Source organism: Catharus ustulatus, chromosome Z (assembly GCF_009819885.2).
Source record: "Catharus ustulatus isolate bCatUst1 chromosome Z, bCatUst1.pri.v2, whole genome shotgun sequence".
In the NCBI taxonomy this organism is placed as follows: domain Eukaryota; kingdom Metazoa; phylum Chordata; class Aves; order Passeriformes; family Turdidae; genus Catharus; species Catharus ustulatus.
Window position 1 is genome coordinate 21,019,220 of NC_046262.2, and position 21,866 is coordinate 21,041,085.

Consider the following 21,866-nt stretch of genomic DNA (forward strand, 5'->3'; position numbering starts at 1 on the left):
GTTTATTCATCCCTATATGTATGTGTATGCATTTATCTATTTTGGTCCTTCTGGAAGATGGGTTTTTCTATTTTTATCTTGCTGGTACCTGTCATACTCTGTTTCTCAAATGAAAAACAGCAAAAAAATCCAGCTCTGAATGGTATTAAGTATGTTTGATTATTTTCCCTGGTAACCTTTAAATAAAATGTAGAAAGGGTTTAAATGCAATATAGAAATTAAGATAGAAAGGAAATTAGATCTTTCATTTGTAGAAATAGGTAAACAAATATTTTATATGTAGATATAGCATTACAGATTTATTTTATTACAAAGTGCTATGTTTATAAACTTCATGGAACACTTGAGTTATGAGGCAAATTTAGTTTGGAATCAGAAACTTTTTCAGTATAGCTGTCAGCATTCATCTAAAAAACCTGATAGCAACAAATTTGTTTAGATTTACAGTTCATTAAGTAATATGTCCTGAAATTTCTTGAAATGGTTTTCACCAAAAATGTTTTCTGTTGGTCGTTTGCAGTGGACATCCAGGGGGTTTATTTTTCTGTTTGTTACCAGGAGTAACAATTCCTTAAGTATGTGTACATAAATTCAACGATTACTAAATCAGTGTTGTAATGCTATTCAAGAAGAAGAAAATAATGTGAAAGTATGGTGTTGATCAAATTTCCGGTTCAGTTTTTGTCCTATTGAATTATTAATAGATTATTTATTCATTAATAATTTAATGGGATTGTGAATGCTCTACAGTGAAGATGCTGTTAAAAAAACATGAAGAAGAGGAGCTCTTGACTCATCCATATATCACTTTGTTATATAAAAAAGACTTTTTTCCTGATTGACAACATGGACTATGTTTAAAATTTGAATGTTACTGGGTTTTTGCCCTATTGCAAAATCAAAGACTTGATTTGTGGCTACTTCAGCCTACAAAAGAGGAAAACTATGAATTTTTCTATAAATTGTTTTTGTCTACTTTTGAACAAATAGTCAAAGAGTATTAATACTCATAACATTTCAACTGCTACGAGAAAGATCTTCAGAAATTAAGGTCATCTGGTAAAAGGAATTTCAACAGTTTTCATCAGAGGTTTTATTTCTGTTATCCTGCTTTCCCTGGCTCCATAGTAAAATATAATTGAAACAAAAATCTTTTGACTCATTCTCTGCCCAGTACAGCGTTGTGTTTTTCATTTCAGCAAGTAGCAAATCATTCTACTGCTGAGAAAGCAGTACAACTGAAATGTTTTATGGGAGTGTTTTGCTTGGTATTTTATCTCCAAAAAGACACTAAATCATGAAACCAAACTAAATTTGTTTAACCAAATATGTTTCCTTATTCAATAGAGGAGGAACCTGCTCCAAACAGTGTTGTTGAAGAATACCTTCAGGAGAAGAGAAAATATGAAGACAAGCGAAAGCAGCAACCAAAGAAAGGAGTTTCCCGTGAAGATCAGGTAATAGTTTGATAGCCTGGGCAACAAAAATCCAGAAAATTAATTACGTTCATTTTTTAATATGTTTATCTGTTCATTTGTATAAAAGCAAAGTTTTAAAATCTGTTGTTTCATTTTCCATTAAAAAAAAAAGTTATTATTCATAAAAATAAGTACTTTAATTACCTAGGTAGACAGGTAAATGAATTTTCAATGTGTGTTTGAAAAGGCTCCCAGTTTAGTTACTAAAACCTGAAAGGAAATGCTGGTCATGAAGAGGTGTCCTTACATTTGTGAGGGTTTGCATTTCTTCACCTTTTGCTTTCCTCTCCGTACGATAACACTGGGACAGACGTTTACATATTTGGCATTTGTCTAGCTGGGGTTTTTACACTTTACCTTACAGTTTAAAAATACTAAATGTATCAATATTCTTGTTGTAGTGAAATGTAAGAAATAGCTTATAAGTACTGTAAAAAGAGAAGCTGTTTTAAATACAATGAAAATTATTATTCAGAATTAGTTAGGATGTGTGTAGACTTTAGTAGGCAAATGTGAGCAAAGTAAGATTTGCTTTACAAAAGTATTTACTTTTTCTAAAATAGGAAACTCTGAAATGGTTATATATATGAAACTGCCTATGAAATGGAAATACCATCAGCTAAAATCTGTACTGTACATCAAACACATTGGTTTGTAAGTGCATGTCATTTCAGCTACAAAGATGTTCCTGTTCACATGTTGAATCTAGAAGAGATTGGAAACTTGAGGCTTAGTAACTTCAAAGCAGCATTTGGCAAACATTTATATGTGCAACAAGCTGATTTAGTCCTAAACGAAGAAGTTTATGGAAACTTTGTACATTCAAAATCCCATTATCTTTGAATCAAAGAGTACTAAAGCTCTGTTGGCAGTGTGGATCAAGGGACTTAAAACCATGTCTAATGAATTTATATCAGCCCTGTCCTGGACATCACTGGAAAACAAGATGAGATGATAGGGATATATATTCTTGTAGATCTTAATTTTTATTTATGTAACCCTGCTGGCAACTATTCAACAATAATTAATCAAGTTCTTTGTAATCCATTTCACTTGTGGAGATCCTCTTCCAGTCTCACACCCCTTGTGCTGTTCCTACAGCACAATACCATTTTCCATTCTCAGTGCAATAGTTAAGGAGGAGTGAGAAAAGGTATGTTTCCCTAAAATACTAGATAATGGAAGTCCTAGCCCTCCTAGTCTACAAAGGTCAAATTATAAAGTTATTCAAAGCACAATATAGCATCTAGTGACTCACTGCAGAAATGCCTACTAAGATATTTCAAAATTATTTCTGTCATCAGGTCTAGTCACAGGAATGCTCTCACCAGAGAAAATTAGACAAGACACAAGGAATGTGGCTTTTTTTCACAGTTTTATATTAAAAGGGTCGGTTTGTTTCCTTGTGATGACCTAGGCAATGATTTGTTGTCTCAGGTGTTGGAAGTGTTTGTTTGCAATAGTATGAAAAGCTATAGAACTAGAATGATTTGGAGGCCCAAATATCCTCAAAACTTTCCTCACTCTCAACTTAAACAGAAGATTAGACAGAAAATAAAGAAAGTAAATGCAAAAAAAGTCCTCCAAAATCTGCCCTTGGCAGTGCTGAAATATATTTTTTAAAGAATTCAAAAGCCAGGAAACTCCTCAAGTTAGGATTGCTCCCAGAAGGAAATTTAATTCCAGTGAACACTTCTGGTATTTCCTATTTCTGTTTTCTATTCTTGTTTAGTTTTTATTCTTTTAAATTTGAAAAACTTGACCAAACAAAACTACACAGCCATACAGAGGTGTTTTACAGCATAGGTTGCCAACCTATCACCTACAAATCAAATGTAGCCTGCCACATAAATTCAGTTAGGCACTTACTCCCTCATGCTTTCATTTTCAGGAATGTCTCAAATATCAGCAAAAAAAAAGCTGTGGGTTGCACAAATTATTCATTTTCCTTTTTTTGAAGAGCCCCCTTCTACCATCACAAGGCTCAGGCATATGACTTTTGTATAATCAAATTCCAATTTTCAGATAGGATGATAAGAAACAAGAACTATGGTATGATCTTCAGGTGTCAAGGAGAATCTTCAAGGCTTGAATGGTTTGCAGTTTAAATAGTGGATTGCTTTAAAAGACAGCTAGCAAGTCTCAAAAGTAAAATTCATTGTCAACAGCGGCTTTTAATCAGCTGTTTTATTCTATAGGTAGCAACAGATATTTGTTCCTTAAATACGCATTTTTATTCCACCAGATGTGAGAAAAGTGCTTTTTCTCACCTGACAGGTCCCTCCTTGCTTGCTCTTGTTGCCTCAGCATTGCCTGTCCACTTACTCCATGGATGCTCTCCATGTAGTCCCGCTCTCATGCCCACCATCACCTCTCACTCCCTCACTTGCCTCTCTAAAGTGTTTCTTCCAAATTCATATGAAAGATCACTCTCATTGTACTTTTTGTCAAAATAATAGTTTCAAAAAATGTTGTATATGCCTGTTGGTGTGTGGAGATATACAACCTCTCTAAGGCAATGTGTTTCATTTCAGACACTGGCATTGTTGGACCGATTTAAAACAAAGTTAACCCAGGCGATTGAAGAAACTCCTGAAAATGAGCTTTCCGAACCTGACGTAGATAATGACGAAGGATGGTGAGTTTGTTTTGTTCGTATTTCTGTGTTTACCAATAGAAATCCTGCTGTGCTAACATAGTCTCACTGGTAAGCATATATTTGAGTAGCAGAAAACACCAAATGTGAAGGCAGCTGTTTCAGCTAAAAGGTTTAGCACTCTGAAAAATAAGGCATGAGAGAAGATGACATTTAGTGTTCTGTAGTTTTAAGTACTTCTAAAACTGTGTGTTGGGGGTTGTAAGTATTTTTAAATGATAGATGAGATGGAGAAAGACTGACTCATCTGAAGTGTAGGGTGACCCCAAGGCAGGGGATATTACTGAAGTTGATAAAGCACTGTAGAAGTTACTGCCTCAGTGCCTCCCAGTCAAGGAATCAGTGTGTACCCTGTTGTCTCATATTCATCTTTCATGCAAACTACCCACCTTGGATAATCAAAGGGATAAAAATCAGTATGATTTGAAGTGTGATCTTGATACTCTAGGCTGCATGCTGTTAAATGCTCATAAAAGTATGCATAATGCTAAAATGCATAAAATGTCTGGAAAAACAAAATCCTAGCAAAAAACGTTTTGTAAGCATATGTCATCTCCGTTTATAAAGCAAACACTACAGCTGACTTAACAAAATAGGCTGTCTTTGCCTACAGTTTTTTTCACAGTTGTATGCATAAACCATCAGAGCTACAGAAAAATTACCAGTACAATAGAAACTTAACAATGTTCTTGGCAAATGCATTAAAACAACCAGTATTTCTGTATCTCCGATGACTTAAAATTATTTTGTTGGTCCTTCAGACAGTGTTTTCTTCCTTCATTATGTCTTTTCCTACCTCAGGCTCTTTGAGGATGAGAGATAACATACAATATTTCTTTTGAGATCCTTAGATATATTCGCTGGATATATGCACTGGTACTTTGACCTTTCTCTGCTACCAAAATGCTTCTAAGTCGTCCAAGAATTATAAAGCAACTGTTTCAATTGGAAGGGACCTAAAACAATCATCCAGTCCAACTGCCTGACAGCTTCAGGACTGTCCAAAAGCTATAGCATGTTGTTAAGGGCACTGTCCAAATGCCTCTTGAACACTGACAGGCTTGGGGCATTGATCGCCTCTCTAGGAAACCTGGTCCAGTGTTCGACCACCCTTGCGGTAAAGAAATACTTCCAAATACCTGGTCTAAAACTCCCATGTCCAGCATAAGATTTCCTTATCTTGCCTTTTTATTAACTTTTCTTGAACTTGATCTTCATGTCAAATATTTTCTTGTAACAGTAATAAGACTGTCTTTTAAATGCTTTTATAGAGTTCAAACATATCTTTCCTATTTCTTTCTGAGTAACTACTGATATCTGGTTGTCAGTAGTGCTCTCCACTGTAATTCCTACTGAATGAAGTGCTGTAATTTCATAATATGAAGTTGTATTTTTGTTCAGAAAACAATATTACACTCAGAATTGCACTAAAAAATACTTAGAATAATATGAAGCTATATAATGCACTAAGAATTAATATAATATTAATTTTGCAGCTCAGTAACTGTTCATTTTAACTTTACAGACAGATGAGACAATCTGTTTTCAAATAATTTACAAGTAAATTATAAAATGTATGTTACACAAATTGGCTATAAACAACATTAACAAAGCAATGAAATCTTCTGAAAGGTATTAATTATTGTGTGAAGCACTTATAAAGTTAAATTGCATATTTTGGATTATGTTTTTACATTTTCAGTACCTTTGTTGTATAGGAATACTTGAGATAACTATAGTGACTTTACATTTAAAAATTCTTTCTTAATTTAAATCTGCTTCACAAAAGAGAGTAATTTTACTTTATTTTATTTTTATGGAATACAGTTAATGTGTGACATATGCATATATGATACACACAAATGACATGACTCCTCCAGACCATTTTGTAGGTCATGATTACTGTTTTTATGGGAAGGGAAAGCCTGCCAATATGCTTTGCTCTACTGTCAGAGTGTGTTATCTGAGGTAAAATGATTGCCTCTAAGACATTTTTATGTGTCCATGAGTGGCCACACATTGAGGTATAATTTTCATTCTCTGTCAAGATAGAAACCATTACCAATTTGTTAGGTTTTCTTTTGTTTGGCAAACTCCTCTCTGCATATTTGGCTGAGCTGCTGTGTTGGCATGGCGCATAGCAGACGTTTGGGCACTTTTCAGCAGCATTCTACTTTTTATGCAATAAAAAATGAAGAAATATGACTCCATTGTAAACCGTGTGTATGGTGTTTGATAATTATTACCAGATTTTGCTGTCTAAGAATCTGAGGAAATGTTGGTGAGGAGTGCTGAAGAGAAATGCATAAGACTGAGTTTTAATGTGGGATATCTGAATGTTTGCTGAGATATTTTATTGCAACCTCTACTGCTCTGTGATAATGATTATCTTTTGTCTGCAGCAACTAAAATCAATTTCCCTTACAGAATTCCAAAACATCATAGTAAACATGATAACTGCTCAAAGAAGGGGTCAAAGAATAAAAATATCTGACATTAAGTAAGTGGACACAATTTTACAGCATCTGGGTACCTTAGAAAGACATTCTTGATCTGAGTTCTTCCAGGCATTATTTTCCTTGTGGCTTCATGTTGAGAACTAGTGCTTGTGCTTTCATCTTATTTGTTAGATGCCTTCAGTACTGTTTCATCACTGGTTGTTCTTTATTTGCTTACAATCCAAATAAGAAGGACTCAGATGCATTACTAGGTTTTTCTCTTTCCTAAAGGTTGTATAGAGTGCTGCAGAGGTAGGTAGGAATTATCTGGCAGAACTCGGTTACATTCTTGGCTTAAAATCTTAACCAAGAAGACTTTTCCCAAAAATGTAGGTGACATGAGTGACAGCGGCAGTGAGGTGTAATTTGCTTAGAGACCAATATTATGAAAACCAAATATGTTACAACAGAAGACCCAGCTGGATTAGTTTGTCTTCTTGATGCTGCCCAGCCTACACTTATTCAGAACATTGCTGCTACTCATTTTGTTTAGGACTTACTGTGACACATATAGTTTAGGTACTAGTGACACTTCAGGATTCTGATGATAATAACAAATTGTTGCAACTGTACTGAAACACAGATTTCATTCCAGAACGTGTTACAGCAACTGCAGATAATGAAAAAAATGATGCAGATCCTATGAACATGACAAAATATTTTTCATAGAGAGAATCCAGCAATGGGACAAAAAAATACTGGTGCAATCAAGTACATTAAAAATTGTTTATTTGCACAAAATATTCCTCTTCAAATAGGATAAGAGTAACGCTTACTACTGTAAAACACCCTTCAATCAAGTAATTCTGAGAGTTCCAAGTGCTTCTTTTAAAATGTGAAGTCTGAGAGTAGATATAACACTCAGCTAAGTCTTTTTCTGTGTTGAGTGGAAGGATTACTTTTTTTGTTGCTGGCTTTTTCATGCCTGGTTTCTAATCCTTTCTAAGCCACAAATCCTTTCCTATTGAACGGTTGCCTAACTTAGTCCAGTCCTGTACCCATATTTTTAATCACTCCTACTGGAATTTAGCCATTGCACTCTTAGAATTGTATCCCATTTTTCATACTGCTACTCCTGTTTGTCAAAATCACATGAATTCTAAATACTCCAATAAACATTCAAAACTTCATATTGTGCATATGTTCTGTAATTATATTCTTCTCCAGTATAGTCGTAAGTGAAAATGAACCATTACCACATTATGCTTTTTACTTTGACATTAAACTATGGCTGTCTACTCCTAAAAACAGGGCTCTCCAGCTGAATTTTTGGGAACCATACATGCTTGTGCAATGTAAGAAATATATCTATACTTTCCTATATGGAATACTGGTTTGTGTGAGAGGAACAGATTCTCTGCTATAAAAATACATATCATGTCCTTGACCACAGTTCTGGATTTACGCTCTTCCCTCTCATCTTTTAAAACAAACTTCCTGAAACTGCAAGATTTATTGGCATACTGAAGTATATCTAGTGCTATGACAGCTTTTGATCATCATTCCATACCATTAAAATACAATACATACACACAAAAGCAGTCAAGTTTACAGAACCTTGTAAGACATGGAAGACACATAGGTTAGGAAATCATCATGGGTTATTTTTTGGATTGATTGAAAAGACATGCCCATTCATTCACTTCTTGGGGCTGATGCTCTTTAGTGTCTTTATCAGTGACAGAGGCAGTGGGGCCGAGTACATCCTCAGGACATTTGCAGGTGACAGGAAGCTGACCAGTGCAGGTGACACTACAGAAAGATGGGATGCCATCCAGGGGCACCAGGACAAACTTGAGAAATGGGTTCATGTGAACCTCATAAAGTTCAACAAGGCCAGGGTGATGCATGTGGGCCAGGGCAATCCGAGACAAGAGCACAGACTGGGAGCAGGCCTGCCCAGAAGGACTTGGGGGTGCTCTGGGTGAGAGGCTGACATGACCCAGCCATGGCACTCCCAGCCCAGAAAGCCAAACGTGTGCTGGGCTGCACCCAGAGCAGTGTGGGCAGCAGGGCAGGGAGGGGATTCTGCCCCTCTGCTCTGCTCTGCTGAGACCTCACCTGTAGCGCTGCGCCCAGCTCTGGGGTCCCAGCACAGGGAGGACATGGACTTTTTTGAGCCAGTCCAGAGAAGGAACATGAAAGTCATTGTGGCCTGGAATATTTCTTCTGTAAGAAAAGGCTGACAGAGCTGGGGTTGTTCAGGCTAGGGAAGAGAAGGCTCTAGAGAGACCTGGTTGTGGTAGACATTTCAGTAATTAAAGGGTGATTAAAGAAAGAGGGGAGAGTGACTTAGGCAGATAGGGACAGGATAAGGGGTGATGATTTTAAATTGAAAGAGGAGGGATTTAAATGAGATGCTTTGAAGAAATTTTTTACTCAGAGGGTAGAGGCACTAGAACAGGTTGCCCAGAGAGGTGGCAGGTGACCCATGGCAATGGGGTTGGACTGGGTGATCTTTAAAGGTCCCTTCCAACCCCACACCATTCTATAATAATATTATATTAATATTGCACTGAGGTAATATTCTGTTCCTGCTTGAAAACTATTTCTATATTGGTTATCTGAATTCTGATAAATATGGTTTTACATTGTTACTTCTTCAGTTTTGACTTCATGGAAAATGCCATCCTGTTGTACCTTCAATATTCATTGTTGAAACGGACATATTAACATATGAAAATTGTTCCTTACCAAATGAGCATGATTACTTGAAGTGCATTAAAATTGCTACCACCAGGGAATCAGCCAAAATCTGTATCATCCTCACTAGAACGATTTGGTCTGTTATTAATCCTATCAGTTCACAGCTCAGGGCTGCAAGTAGACCCCTAGTTGATTTTCAAGTTTGTTACAGTGAAGCCCAGTATTTTTTCCTTCTTCTGCACCTGGCTAGAAGTTTAGGATTTCTTCTTCAGGATTCAGATCTCGTCACTGGCCTTTATCTGCTCTCAGTAATGCACTCTGCAACCTTTCAGAATTTGGCTGAGACTGCCAGCATGCTACATAGTTCATTTAATTAATAGCACGTGATGCCAGTGCTTCATAATTGAACCACTGCAGAGTTTCCTGGGTGGAATGTAAGGTGTCACATGTGAAACATAAAGCTTCTTAATCTCTAGAAGAGATCAGCTTTTTTCTTCCCTGTGGAGTGCTGTCACAGCTGTAACTGAGTGACAAATGTAAATAAGTCACTTAAGTTTTTTTGAAAGTATGTTTAGACTCTGAAACTTAGTCTTTTTTTTTTATTTGAAATAACAAGTCCATTCAACTTTCAGATATACTGTAGGACAAGAAAGAATGATTAAAATAGGAATTTGGAATGAGGTGGTAGCTTTTCACATGGTTTTTCAGTCTAAAGTTCTTCTGGCTACTTTCCTGTGTTGAGTCTAAGCTGTTCTAAATGTTAGTTAATTTGAGGTGTAGGAAAAATAGACTTTTTTTAATCAAAGTGAAAAAGTCAGTACCTGAAAATGCCTTCCAATTTGCACAAAAGGTGGTTGTGGAAACTGAGTGACAGTAAAGGTCTTCTATTTTAAGCATAAAGGTATTTCATGTCTTGCTTAATGGATGGTTTCATGTCCATGTGGTGTAATTACTAGTGTTGAAGCTATTGTCCTCTAAATTATTTGTAAAAAAAACGCATGTAAGATAATGAGGACTAAAACCAATTCAAGTGATTTTAATTACATGCTTACTTTAATACACTGTTTAAAATCTCATGTGTCTTAGAAAGCTTTTAAACATATCTTCTTCTTGGTCATAAAAAATTTTGATTTCAACAGTGATGCTTTACACCAGATCAGATGAAAAAATGCTAAAATCAGATCACCTGATTTTAACAGAAATTGAAGGTAGTAGGTCTGTTTTTATTAATTTATTGGTTCCAGAGGCAAAAAACTCACAGAAGTTCAGTGCTAGCCATTTAAAGTGCAGCTTAGTTTATATCAGTCAGATACTGCAGTCTGTTTCCAGTTCTTAATTTTGGAAAACTGTCACTGAGTTCACTTAAGTATTGTGGGAACATTAGGTGCTAATGCTAAGCTCTTTTTGCCATGATAATAATTGCAATTTTTTACCCAGTTTGTAGAGATAGTTTTATTTTACTCCAGAACAAACAAAAAATAAATCTGTATATTGAATGAAGGTATTCTCTATCTAGCATCAATAGTCATACCCTCTGTCTTCTTGAAGAAATGTTTTTATTCCTGATACAAGGAAGTCTTTTAGAATATTTATGATTGGTTTCATGAAAAATGTGGCACAACTAGGAGTGGAAACAGACAATATTTTACTTACCTTGTGTTCTCACAGTAAAAGGTTTTGTAACAGAGGCAGATTTGGATCTTAAAACAGCATCACTTTTCAATTTCTGTTGTAGAGTATAGGCTAGAATTGGTTTGGGCTTGGGTCTTTTTTAACTGAAATAGCAATTTCAGGATCAGGTAAATGTTGAAGTTAACCAGACTGTTTTTATATTATAATATTTAATTTCTGTTAGGAACTAAATCACAATGCACACTGTTAGTATTTGATCTAGTTAGTAATAAACATTTGATAATGTATTTCATTTTATTTCCAGGATTTTCTATTCATTGCAGCATATGCTATTGAAAATGAAGTTCTTCAGGATAGACACCTTAAAATATTGGTTATATTTCTTTTTTAAACCTTGTTTTGTATACATTTTATAAAAGGCAGATTTTTCTTTCCTATGAAACCTCAAATTTAGGGTTATGAAATATGACTTACTCAAGATTAGCATCAGTCTTTGCAGCTTCAGTTGCAGAAGCTTAACTGTGACAAACACAGTAAACTCATGAAAACTCAGCTGCAGTCTGTTTTACATGCTGATGCTAGCTTGGGGAATGCTAGCAAAAGTGCTGCTGTAATTTATGCCAGTAAGGCACAAAGATGGATTCAAGCCATGTTTGCTCCCCTCCTCCCATCCAGACTTGAGCCAGCGTTCCTTCACTAGTCTGGAAAAACTGGCTCTATATTAGGTCTCTCCTGCTAAGGCCATTGATTTACTCAACTACATTTTTTAAAAGTTGACAAAATACTTACTTGATTGTTACAAAGGATAAATGAATGCCAGAGGTCTGTATTAGAAACACATTGGAACTAGAGGTTTCTTTTCTATTTGGCAAAAAAATAAGCATTTGTTTGGGTTTTAGTACTGCCACTAAACTTTTAAGGAAGGAGGAAAAAAAAACCGTTCTGCTGTAAATCTTTCTCCTTTTTTTCCCCAGTTTTGTCTCTACCTTCACCCCTGTACTGATGGAATATGGTCAGACCTTGCTTGATCTGTAAATATCAACCCCTACCCCACTACTTCACTCTAGTAATTCATATTAACAAATCGTTCTTCTGCTGACATTGTATATTGATTGCCTCTAGCTGTTCAGCATGTCTGAGAAACTCAAAGCATTTAAAGTAGGGCTTTTCGCTTGTTTATTTTTTGTTAATTCCTCTATATCTGAGCTTATTTGGACTAGGCATCTGAGTTTTGACTACTGTGACTTACATTCAGAGATGATCCATTCTTCAGTCAAGGGATATCTAGTGTTAGATTTACTGTCTGGAAATCTGACTTTTTTATTGCCAGAAAATATAGTGAAGAATGAAGAAATAATCTTCTAAATCTATATTAGTCTGGCTTAAGTTCCCTGCATATTTATACACCTTTTCAAGCACCCCAACTTCATCTCATTGAATGACATATTTTAAGAAGTAAGGATTTGGTATATTCAGAATGGTGGGGGGCGGGCGGGCAAAAGAAAAGTGAGGCTGTCCAGGGAAATATGAATGTTTTGAAAATCTAAGTGGTTTTGTGCTAGAAATACTCTCTTTTCACTTCAATTCTGTGGTGATAAAAAAATGCCAGTGTTAATGCCTGACTGCTTGTGTTAACTTGGGGAGGTGATTTGCTGACTGACTTCAGAGTATCAGATGTTGTTGTACAAGCTATTGCCAGAGACAGGATGCTAGACTGGATGGATCACTGGTCTATTCTGGTATAGTGGCTCCCATGTCCTTGTAGTAAATGCTACGTAAAGCTTTTCTGTACTGGTGTGCTGTCTGGAACAACATCTGGAATTTGCATTTTAGTCTTCCATATTGATCTACTCTACCAGGAGCAGATGTCTATTTAAAGCATCCATCTTCTTGCGTCGCACTACTTAACGTTTTTGTGAAGGGCTCAAGGATGTATTGTAAATATACTATATATATTAATTGTTATAGAACAGAAGCAATATCAAGAGAGGATAACTGAATTTTATATAGAAAAATATTTATTGCTTGAAAAAGTGAATTATCACAGTTTTACATAGTTCTCTTGATACTATGAGAACTCATCACATTTTCCCACAGATTATCACTGGGGTGAGCTTTTTCATAGTTAAGGGGATTTCCCATTCTCTTAGAAGGTTGCTTACAATTAAATGTTCCTTCAAGAGAAAATGATTTTTAGTGCTATCTTGAACTCTACAAGGATACCATACTAAAGTAACCTTCACCAAGATTATGTTACTTTGTTGTTAGCTTTGCAGAAACTGGTATCTTTGAGGTTCTCTTTAAGCTGGAGGTCCCATGGTTAGTGAAACTATTAGTTTTCTTTTTATAATTTTGGCAGTGATTTTTTTGTGATGAAACTAAGCATATTACATTCAAATAAACTATCTCAGAAAGTATTATTTTTAGAAATTTCTGTTCTCATCATTTTATGCTGTAGGCCAAAACAAAAAGAAAATATAAACAATTAATTCCTTGGTCTGTAAAGAACCCAGAACTTTCTTTTTATTCTGAAGAGGTTAAGCCAATTTTCAGTTCTCCAGTAACTGTAATATACAAGTTCAAAGGGCTAGTTAAAGTTAACAGAAGTGTACAGGCTGAGTTTGTATAATGTTTTCATCAGTTTTACTTGCTTAACACTGGGGGCATTTTTGCTGTGTGCAAGAGCAGCAGTAATACCTCCCCTGCTGTCGTGGTTTAACCCAGCCATCAGCCAAGTCCCACACAGCTGCTCACTCACTGCCCCACCAGCAGGGTCTGAGAGAGAATCAGAAAATAAAACCTGAAAAACTCTTGGGTTGAGATACACACAGTTTGATAGGGAAAGCAAAAGTCCCACACACAAGCAGAGTGAAGCAAGGAATTAATTCCCCACTTTCCATGGGCAAACAGCTGTTCAGCCTTCTCCAGGAGAGCAGGGCCCCATCCTGCATGACAGTAACTTGAGAAGACAAGCACCATTGCTCCAAACATCTCCATTTCCTCCTTCTTCCCCCCACTTTGTATACTGAACACGACATCACATGGTATGGAATATCTCTTTGGTCATTTGGGGTCACCTGTCCTGGCTGTGTCTGCTCCCAATCTCCCAGGCATTCCCAGTCCCCTCACCACTGTGGCAGTGTGAGAAGCAGTAAAGGCTTTGGCCCTGTGTGAGTCCTGCACAGCAATAACAAAAACATCACGGTTTTATTGACCCTGTGTTCAGCATAAATCCAAAGCACAGCCCCTCATCAGCCACTGTATAGGAAGCTAACTCTACCTCTTCCAAAACCAGCATAAACAGCTGACAGATGAACTATTGTAAGCCAATAGATTCTTTTGGGTCTTGCAATTAACCTCAGGAGAGTGCAGGGGGTGCGGTGTTTATACCAATGGTAAAATTTTAAATTTTTGTGTAAAATCTCTATCATAATCATTAGCATGGATTGAAACAATATTATTTTGAAGTAGTAAGTATTTTATGTGAATACTGTATTTGTATACAGTATTTTATGCAAATACATAGCTGTATTTATAACTGTTTTCTCATTACTCTTCTAAGCATTTTTAACATTTAGAATTTCTATGGAAAAGAAATTATTTGGATTTTGCTAACTCTCAATAGCAAACTTTTTTTTTCTTTTTAAAAACCATGAAAAATATGAAGGTGTTATGAAAACATGAAAAATAAAGGGTGATATGAAAGCATTAAAAAAAGGGACAAGACATCCCATCATTAGGAAGGGAGATGAGGAAAGAGAAACAAGGAAAGTGGAATGATGAAAACAAGTACTGAAAAAAAGAAAGGGTGAAATATTGTAGTGGTAACAATCACAGCAGAAACCTATGACCAGAATTATTACTAGAAAGCATTGTGTGAGTCTTTTCTCCCAATTAAAAGTGATAGGACAAGAGCATGCAGGCTTAAGTTATGCCATGGGAGGTTTAGATTGGATATTGGGGGAAATTTTCTTCACCACTCAGGCATAGGAACAGACTGCCCAGGAAAGTGGCTTAGTCACCATCCCAGAAGGTATTTAAAATACATGTAGATGTGACACTTCATGACATGGTTGAGTGGACTTGGCAGTGCTGGATCAACAGTCAAATTTGTTGATGAAAAAGGTTCTTCCCAACCTCAGTGTTTCTATGGTTATAAACTGATTATAAATTTAGTTAAAGTGAAATCATGCCTGGTTTGGCAAACTAGGCGTGGTGGAAATGTGTGATACAGTCTAAGGATTAAATACCTACAGAGGTATTTGAGTGCTTCAGTGGGGTAGAGGCTTTTGGAGGTAATTTGGCACAGCTCCAGTAGTATGAATTAATGAGACAAACAATAGTCAAGGAAATTGTTTTCTGGAACATCTTTTATGAGACAGAAATGGCTGTGTGAAACAGTGATAATTAGAGAGATGAACCCAGATGAACTGGGTCTATCATGGTACTTAGGATATCAACCCTCATTGCTATAAGAATTAAAATCTACTTCAAGTACTTGGTAAAAAATGGTTTTTATTTTAATGATCTGTAAGGGGAAGAAACTTGGGTTACAAGACTCCTTTGCATGAAAAGAGGGATGATGGGTTATGTTACACAAGAAGGAACACAAATCTGGATGGTGAGACAGGGCAAACAGAAGCTACGAAATTACTCATAAGAGTTGTATTACACAGAGCACTTAGTGATGATTGCAGATTTCATTAGAGACACAAACATACTTCCTCTCTCCTGCTACATTGTGTTTATGAAATTATTTGTAAAGCTCTTGGACAATTTATGCAAGCAATAATGATAGCAGCCTGATCCAAGAGCTGAGAAAAGCTTAGATGTTAGTGATGTATTTCCTGTTTCAAAATTCCCTTTGTTTTATGGCCTTGACATTTCTTTTTGCCTTGTTTGCACTCTTGTTCTCTTGCCTTGATTCAAAATCTACACTTCTTTTTAATTGTCATTTGACAATTTTCTTCAGTTGATTTACACTTTGATAAGTCTCTTTCTCTCTGTTTTTGTTTCTCATTCTTGTATTTTTTTAGTCTTTCCCTTCCTCAATTTTTTTTTTGTCATCTCTTAACTGTCTCTCAGTGTTTCTCAAATGTCTCTCCTCTTCCTATGCCACCCACTACTCTGTTGGAAGTAGAGACAGTGCCAGTGAGTTCATTCTTCCAGAATAGCCTAATTTTCTTTCCTTGGGAGAGAGATCTCCTTTGCTTTGATCTGTGGATTCTCATCTGTTTTCTCATCTGCTCACTTGACTTACTTTTCTGTCCATTGTGTAGGTGTCTTGAAGATAATGGAAGGAAAGTGCTAGAGTGTTTCCTATGTTAATGGTTGAGGCTTACACTTCTAGATTACTGTATTTGAAGGAAAAATTAGCATCAAGTAGTCTATAATTTACAGAAGGCAGTAGTGTTTGAGTACCTATAATTGTTTTTGTTTAAATATGGGATACATTGTGAAATTGAGAAAAACAGGAAGCCTCTCGCTTGCAATCAATGTTTAGTTCAGAAACAAATGGTACTCCTAGTAGTTATGGTCCATATTGGTCCCATTTTTTTAGAAGGAGGCAGCACTGAATTTCTTGACACAGGTATTTTTTCCTTCTGTGTTCATTTTAAGCAACCTGATAGAAAGAACCAGTAACAATCATAAAACACAGCCATAATGTTAAAAATTAGATACTCAACATTTTGTAGCAACATGATTTAGTTGCTTTATTTATTTTGTATGCATTCAGTGCAAAAAATGGAGTATGGCACTAATTGCAGTGTTGTATGCAGGCACCTGCAAAGTGCAGGTACCTGTCTAAAACTGCTTAAGAATTTACTGCTGCTCTGCCAGAAACTGCTACCCTTACAACAGAGTTGACAGGATGTAACTTTTGCTCACACTTGTTGATGATTTCCTATTCAAAATGCTGATGTAGTTGTGTGCAAGATAATGTCCCAGGTTTCACTTCAGGCACCAAGTGTGCTCTGAAGGGCCAGCTGTGCAAGGAAGGTTGAAGGGGGCAGGTAGGCAGGTGGTAGCAGACAACAGCTGTATCAGTTTGAGAAACAAGGATGTTCTTAGCAATACAATTTTGCACTTTTGTTTCAGTTAGTATAAAGAATCACTGATGCATAAGTGTCCCTGGAGGTTTCTGCTTCATCAGTGGAGCAAAAGCTTAGTGCTTCCTTACTCTTGCAAGATTCAAAATTATTCAGTTCTGTGATTGCCACTTCAGTTTCTCCAAAGGGGGTTCTGGAAAGGCCAAAACTGTTGGACTGCGGGACTTCTCTTTATGCTGCACTTAATATGACTATCACTTGTCAGCAGCTGGCATATGGTTCAGATCCAGTGCATGGGTCACACATCTCAAGAGCCAGAGGGATTACAGTATATCATATCTTTTCTTACAAGTACCGTCTCACTAGAGTAGTTCAAAAGAGCCTGATCTGTTTGCTGACCTGAGAATATCACTAGGCCATAAGAGTATCCATGTACATTTGAAATCCTGTGCTGTCTTTGAAACTTTCTTAAATTAATTCATGTATTTCAGTCTAATGTTTCAAGACATTCCATTTTCGGAATACAGTAGACAACCAACTACTGAGTGTTCTTTGGTAACAAGAAAGGAAAGAAATGCAGGGGCAACTTCTCCCTCATTACATGCGATAGGACCATGGTCAACCTCTTGGATGGTTTCGTCTGGTCAGGGTAAAAATCAACCTCATCAGCAATAAATCCAGGCAAAGATTGCTTGTTCATTTCTGTTAAGAAAATAATTTTGTGATTATAGCTTCTATTAAAGAAAGACAACGGCTTCCACAACTAGGTACTTCAAACCCAGAGTCATCAGTTTTAGCAAGCTATTTTATTTTACAATTTTTTAGCAAAAACTTAAACTGAAAAACTGAGGTTTTGTTTTCTTCTGAGTTTTGCTTGCTAGAACTGACTGCATGTCATCCTTTAAATTTTGAAGAAAAGTGGACTTCAAAATTTAGTGTCTCTCATACAAAATGAGTTGTCAACAATCAGTGATGAGCACAAGTTAGTGCGTTCCTGAGGGCCAGAGATACAGAGATGAATTTACTGCTTTCACCACAGTGACTGCAGAAACATGACTGAGCAGCCAGCTCCTCACCAAACCCAGGAACATGCAGAACGGAAGAGAGCTATAAATTGAACAAGGAAAAGTCTTATGAAACTTGTATTTGTGGAACTACACCCTAACTCTGCACTTGGAAAACTATGCAAATGCAAACTTCAGTTGGAGGAACTGATTAGTTTAGATTAGTTTAAATTCAAATGCTTAATATAGAAATAATTATTAAATGCTTCCTATGTTCTTTTTAAAAAAAAATGTAAATTGCTTTTGAAAAGCAGTATTCACTGTGATTCACCATTCATATAGATGCAGAACAGATCTACCTGTGAAGATGTGTGACTTGCTAAAATAAGCTTAAGTTCACAGAAGGAAAATATTTCTTAAAATCTCCAATGCAGTCTGTGTTTATTTTGCTTTACCTCTAAGATGCTGCATCTAAAATTGATTCTGGGAATATCAAAAAGTTTCTTCAATATTGACTTATTTTTAATCACAGCTGGGAATGTCTTAGTGGAAAGTTATGAATAAGAGTCAGAGACTATGACTTCTTTCAGTTCTTGGGGAGAAGTAAATATTGCTTAGTCTGAATCAACTGCATCTAATTTGCAAACTGCTTGGGGCACTCTACGACCTGCCCCAAGAATTAGAGATGTATTTAATTTTAATTCCTGTTAGTTGTATCCTGTAGATTATATCCTGTGCTGTGGTATTCTTGGAAAATACAAGAATTGTATTTGAGCTGGTGAAAGGACTAAGTGTGACTACACTTCTACTTACACTCCTATAACACACTTTAAAACCATGCACCAAGGAATGACTGCATCTCTTAGGCCTGTACTTTATTCAGACTAGGACAGAGGGATTTGATATGTGTACTCATCTTTAATAAGTTGAGAAGAATATGACAAATGCAGAAAGCATGTTAGCTAAAATAAATTACTTCAGTCTCTCCACTGTGAGACAATGTTTTTATAATTAAACTACAAATATGCAACCGTGAGTCACTCTGATGGTACATTATGTTACTCTGAATTGTAGAGATGACTAAAAAAAAAAGTTTGGGTGTTAGTAGTGTGGACAGGGTTATAAACTACCTAAGTTTTTTGCACTGGAAACAACTCCTAAGTATTTATGAAACACATATGTCAAGAATCAGTTGTGATGCAAATTCTCAGTTTTTCAAGCAGATCATGTATGGTCTCTAGCTTTGATTTTTTTCCAGTTTCTTTAATAGTATTATATTGTAATCTGCAGTAACTGAGCTAGTTCTCCCTCCCTTTCTTTATGTATGGAGATTTGCACCAAAGCTCTTTGAAAACATTTAGTTCAGAATGTCTTACATGTTGCAACAGACCAATAAAGCAGTACTTCATTGGCCACAAACCCTTCCTTTTGAAACTTGCTCATTTTTCCTGGATTTTCTGTCACAAAGACTGTTGACAAAGACAGGCTATAAAGATTGATATGCTTAGATTCAGATCAGTATAGTTCTTAACTTGTCCCATCGAAGTCAAAGATGTTTTTGAAATTCATCACACAAAATCCAAAAGTAAAGTGTGGTTTTTGCCTAGATATATGAGTTTGCCCCCAAAAAATAATTTACCACGTCTCTGGGCAACTTGTTCAAGTGTTTCACCACCCTTGTCTTAAAAAAAATGTCTTCATTACCTCATCTGAATCTGTGCTCTTTTGGTTTAAAATCTTTACTCTTTGTCCTGTAACAATAGGCCCTGCTACAGGGTCTGTCACCATCTGTCCTAGTAAGTTCTGCTGTGTACTGAAAGTCTGCAGTAAGATCTCTTGAGAGCCTTCTCTTCTCCAGGCTGAACAGTCCCAACCCTCAGCATGTCCTCACAGGAGAGGTGCTCTATCCCTCTGATCATCTTGGTAGCCTCCTCTGGGCTCCCTCCAGCAGGTCCATGTCCTCCCTGTGCTGGGACCCCAGAGCTGGGTGCAGCACTGCAGGTGGGGTCTCAGCAGAGCAGAGCAGAGGGGCAGAATCCCCTCCCTGCCTGCTGCCCACACTGCTCTGGGTGCAGCCCAGCACACGTTTGGCTTTCTGGGCTGGGTCGTGTTCAGCCTTTCACCCACAGCACCCATGAGTTCCTCTTGGCAGAGCTGCTTCAATCCCTTCTTCTTCCAGCATGTGGTGATATCAGCAGTTGCTCAGGTTTGACCTTGTTGAACCTCCTGAGGTTCACATGCACCACTTCTCTGCTATGTAAGAGTGATGTTTTCAGATTACTGGAAATTTGCTGAAATTAGGAAATACCTAAGGGAGGGGAAAACTTCTAATGAACTGTAGGAAAAACACTGAATTGAATTGAACAAGGCATTTGTTTAGTCTGGTATTCAAAGAATTAAAAAGCGTTATCTGAACCAAGTTAATGTCAAGCAGCAGAACATTAAGTATTCCCCTTTTGATCTTCTGTGTACCTACTTCAAGCGTTTTCCATGTAAACTCCTCCCCACTTTTGTAAAACCCTCCACCCTGGTGAAAGGTGTCTAAAATGACTAATAGGAAAACTTGAGAAGCACTCCCTGTTCCTGGGAAAAACTTGCCATTCATTTTGGAAGATATGCTAAATACAAAAAGACAAGAAAACAAAGCTTAATATGTGAAATAAAATCCTGAGAAAACTTTATCTGTATTTAGCTATATTTTTCAAAAGAAGTCTTTATGAAATGATCACATTATAATACAAGGATCTTCCAAGAAATTTTTTTAAAAAACAAAACTAACAAAAGAAACCCAGGTCAGGTTTTTTTAGCTATGCCCAGAAATAAATCAGAAATCTTGCTATGCATATCATAATTACAAACTGTAGCTTCCATTCTTTCACTGAGTTGTTGGTTTTTGGTTTTTTTTTTTTTTGGTAGGATGTCACATGTCCTTCAGTTTGAAGACAGAAGCAGAAAGGTGAAAGATGCAAGCATGCAGGATGAAGACACTTTTGAGATCTATGATCCACGGAATCCTGTAACTAAGAGGAGAAGAGAAGAAAGCAAGAAGATAATGAGAGAAAAAAAGGAAAGGAGATAAAAGGAGTGTAAAGTTAGCCAGAGCTGCTTTGGAAAGTGACTGCAATAAAGTACTAGCTCTTTTGTAAGCTGATTCTAAAAATACCACTGGACAAGTGTGAAAAGGAATCTCTCAAGAACCTGTCGTGCAGTTTTGAAGCAGAGCTATCATTTGTTTCTTAAGTTGTGTGGTCAAGTGCTCTCACTGCATTTGTTATCCAACCTCTCTAAAGGTTTTTAGAATTATGTATTTAATAAAACAGCTGACTTGACTTCTGTCTGTGCTTTAATTACAGTAGTCAAAATCTTTGTTTAATCAAAATATGGTACTCAAAAATTTTCAACATAATGAATGAGAATTTGTCTAAGTGAGGGTCAGGTTAGAAGATGGAAACCACATCTGCAGGCTTTTCGGATTTTATAAAAGTACAATTTTAATTATTTTCATTGTTCTTTAAAAGACATGTAAACTTTGCCTGCCTGAACCACTCTGATACAGAATTAAGATGATGCAGTACTTTTTAGAATGGTAGCAAATTTCTTGAAACAAGCTAAGTTTAATCTGAGAATCTGGCTTATTGTCTCCTTGAAATACACATTCCAGTACAAATCCCATCTTGGGAAGCTGGGGATATATATTTTAGATGTGTTCACTATCCATACCACATGAATAAAAAAAGATACTCTGAACATGCTGTAGTGGTTGCTTATGTTTTGCAATACCAGAAAGGTCTCTTTGGTAGAGTTGTCACTGTGAAGCAGCACGTAATAAAGATTGGTTTGTTAATTAGTCCAGTACAGAAACAAAGAAAATGCGATCAGTCTCATTAAAAACATAACTCTGC

At 36.5% G+C, this 21,866-nt stretch overlaps 1 protein-coding gene across 1 annotated transcript in view; it reads left to right on the forward strand.

Moving 5' to 3' along the window:
• The window catches only part of CWC27 (CWC27 spliceosome associated cyclophilin), a 101,528-nt gene extending 79,817 nt beyond the window's left edge, over positions 1-21,711 (forward strand). Inside the window, exons 12-14 of the mRNA XM_033086253.1 lie at positions 1,348-1,457; positions 4,013-4,116; positions 20,881-21,711. Coding sequence (XP_032942144.1) covers positions 1,348-1,457; positions 4,013-4,116; positions 20,881-21,043 — 377 coding nt within the window. The 3' untranslated portion in view covers positions 21,044-21,711. The remainder of the gene's footprint in view (positions 1-1,347; positions 1,458-4,012; positions 4,117-20,880) is intronic.
• The last annotated feature ends 155 nt before the right edge of the window (positions 21,712-21,866 follow it).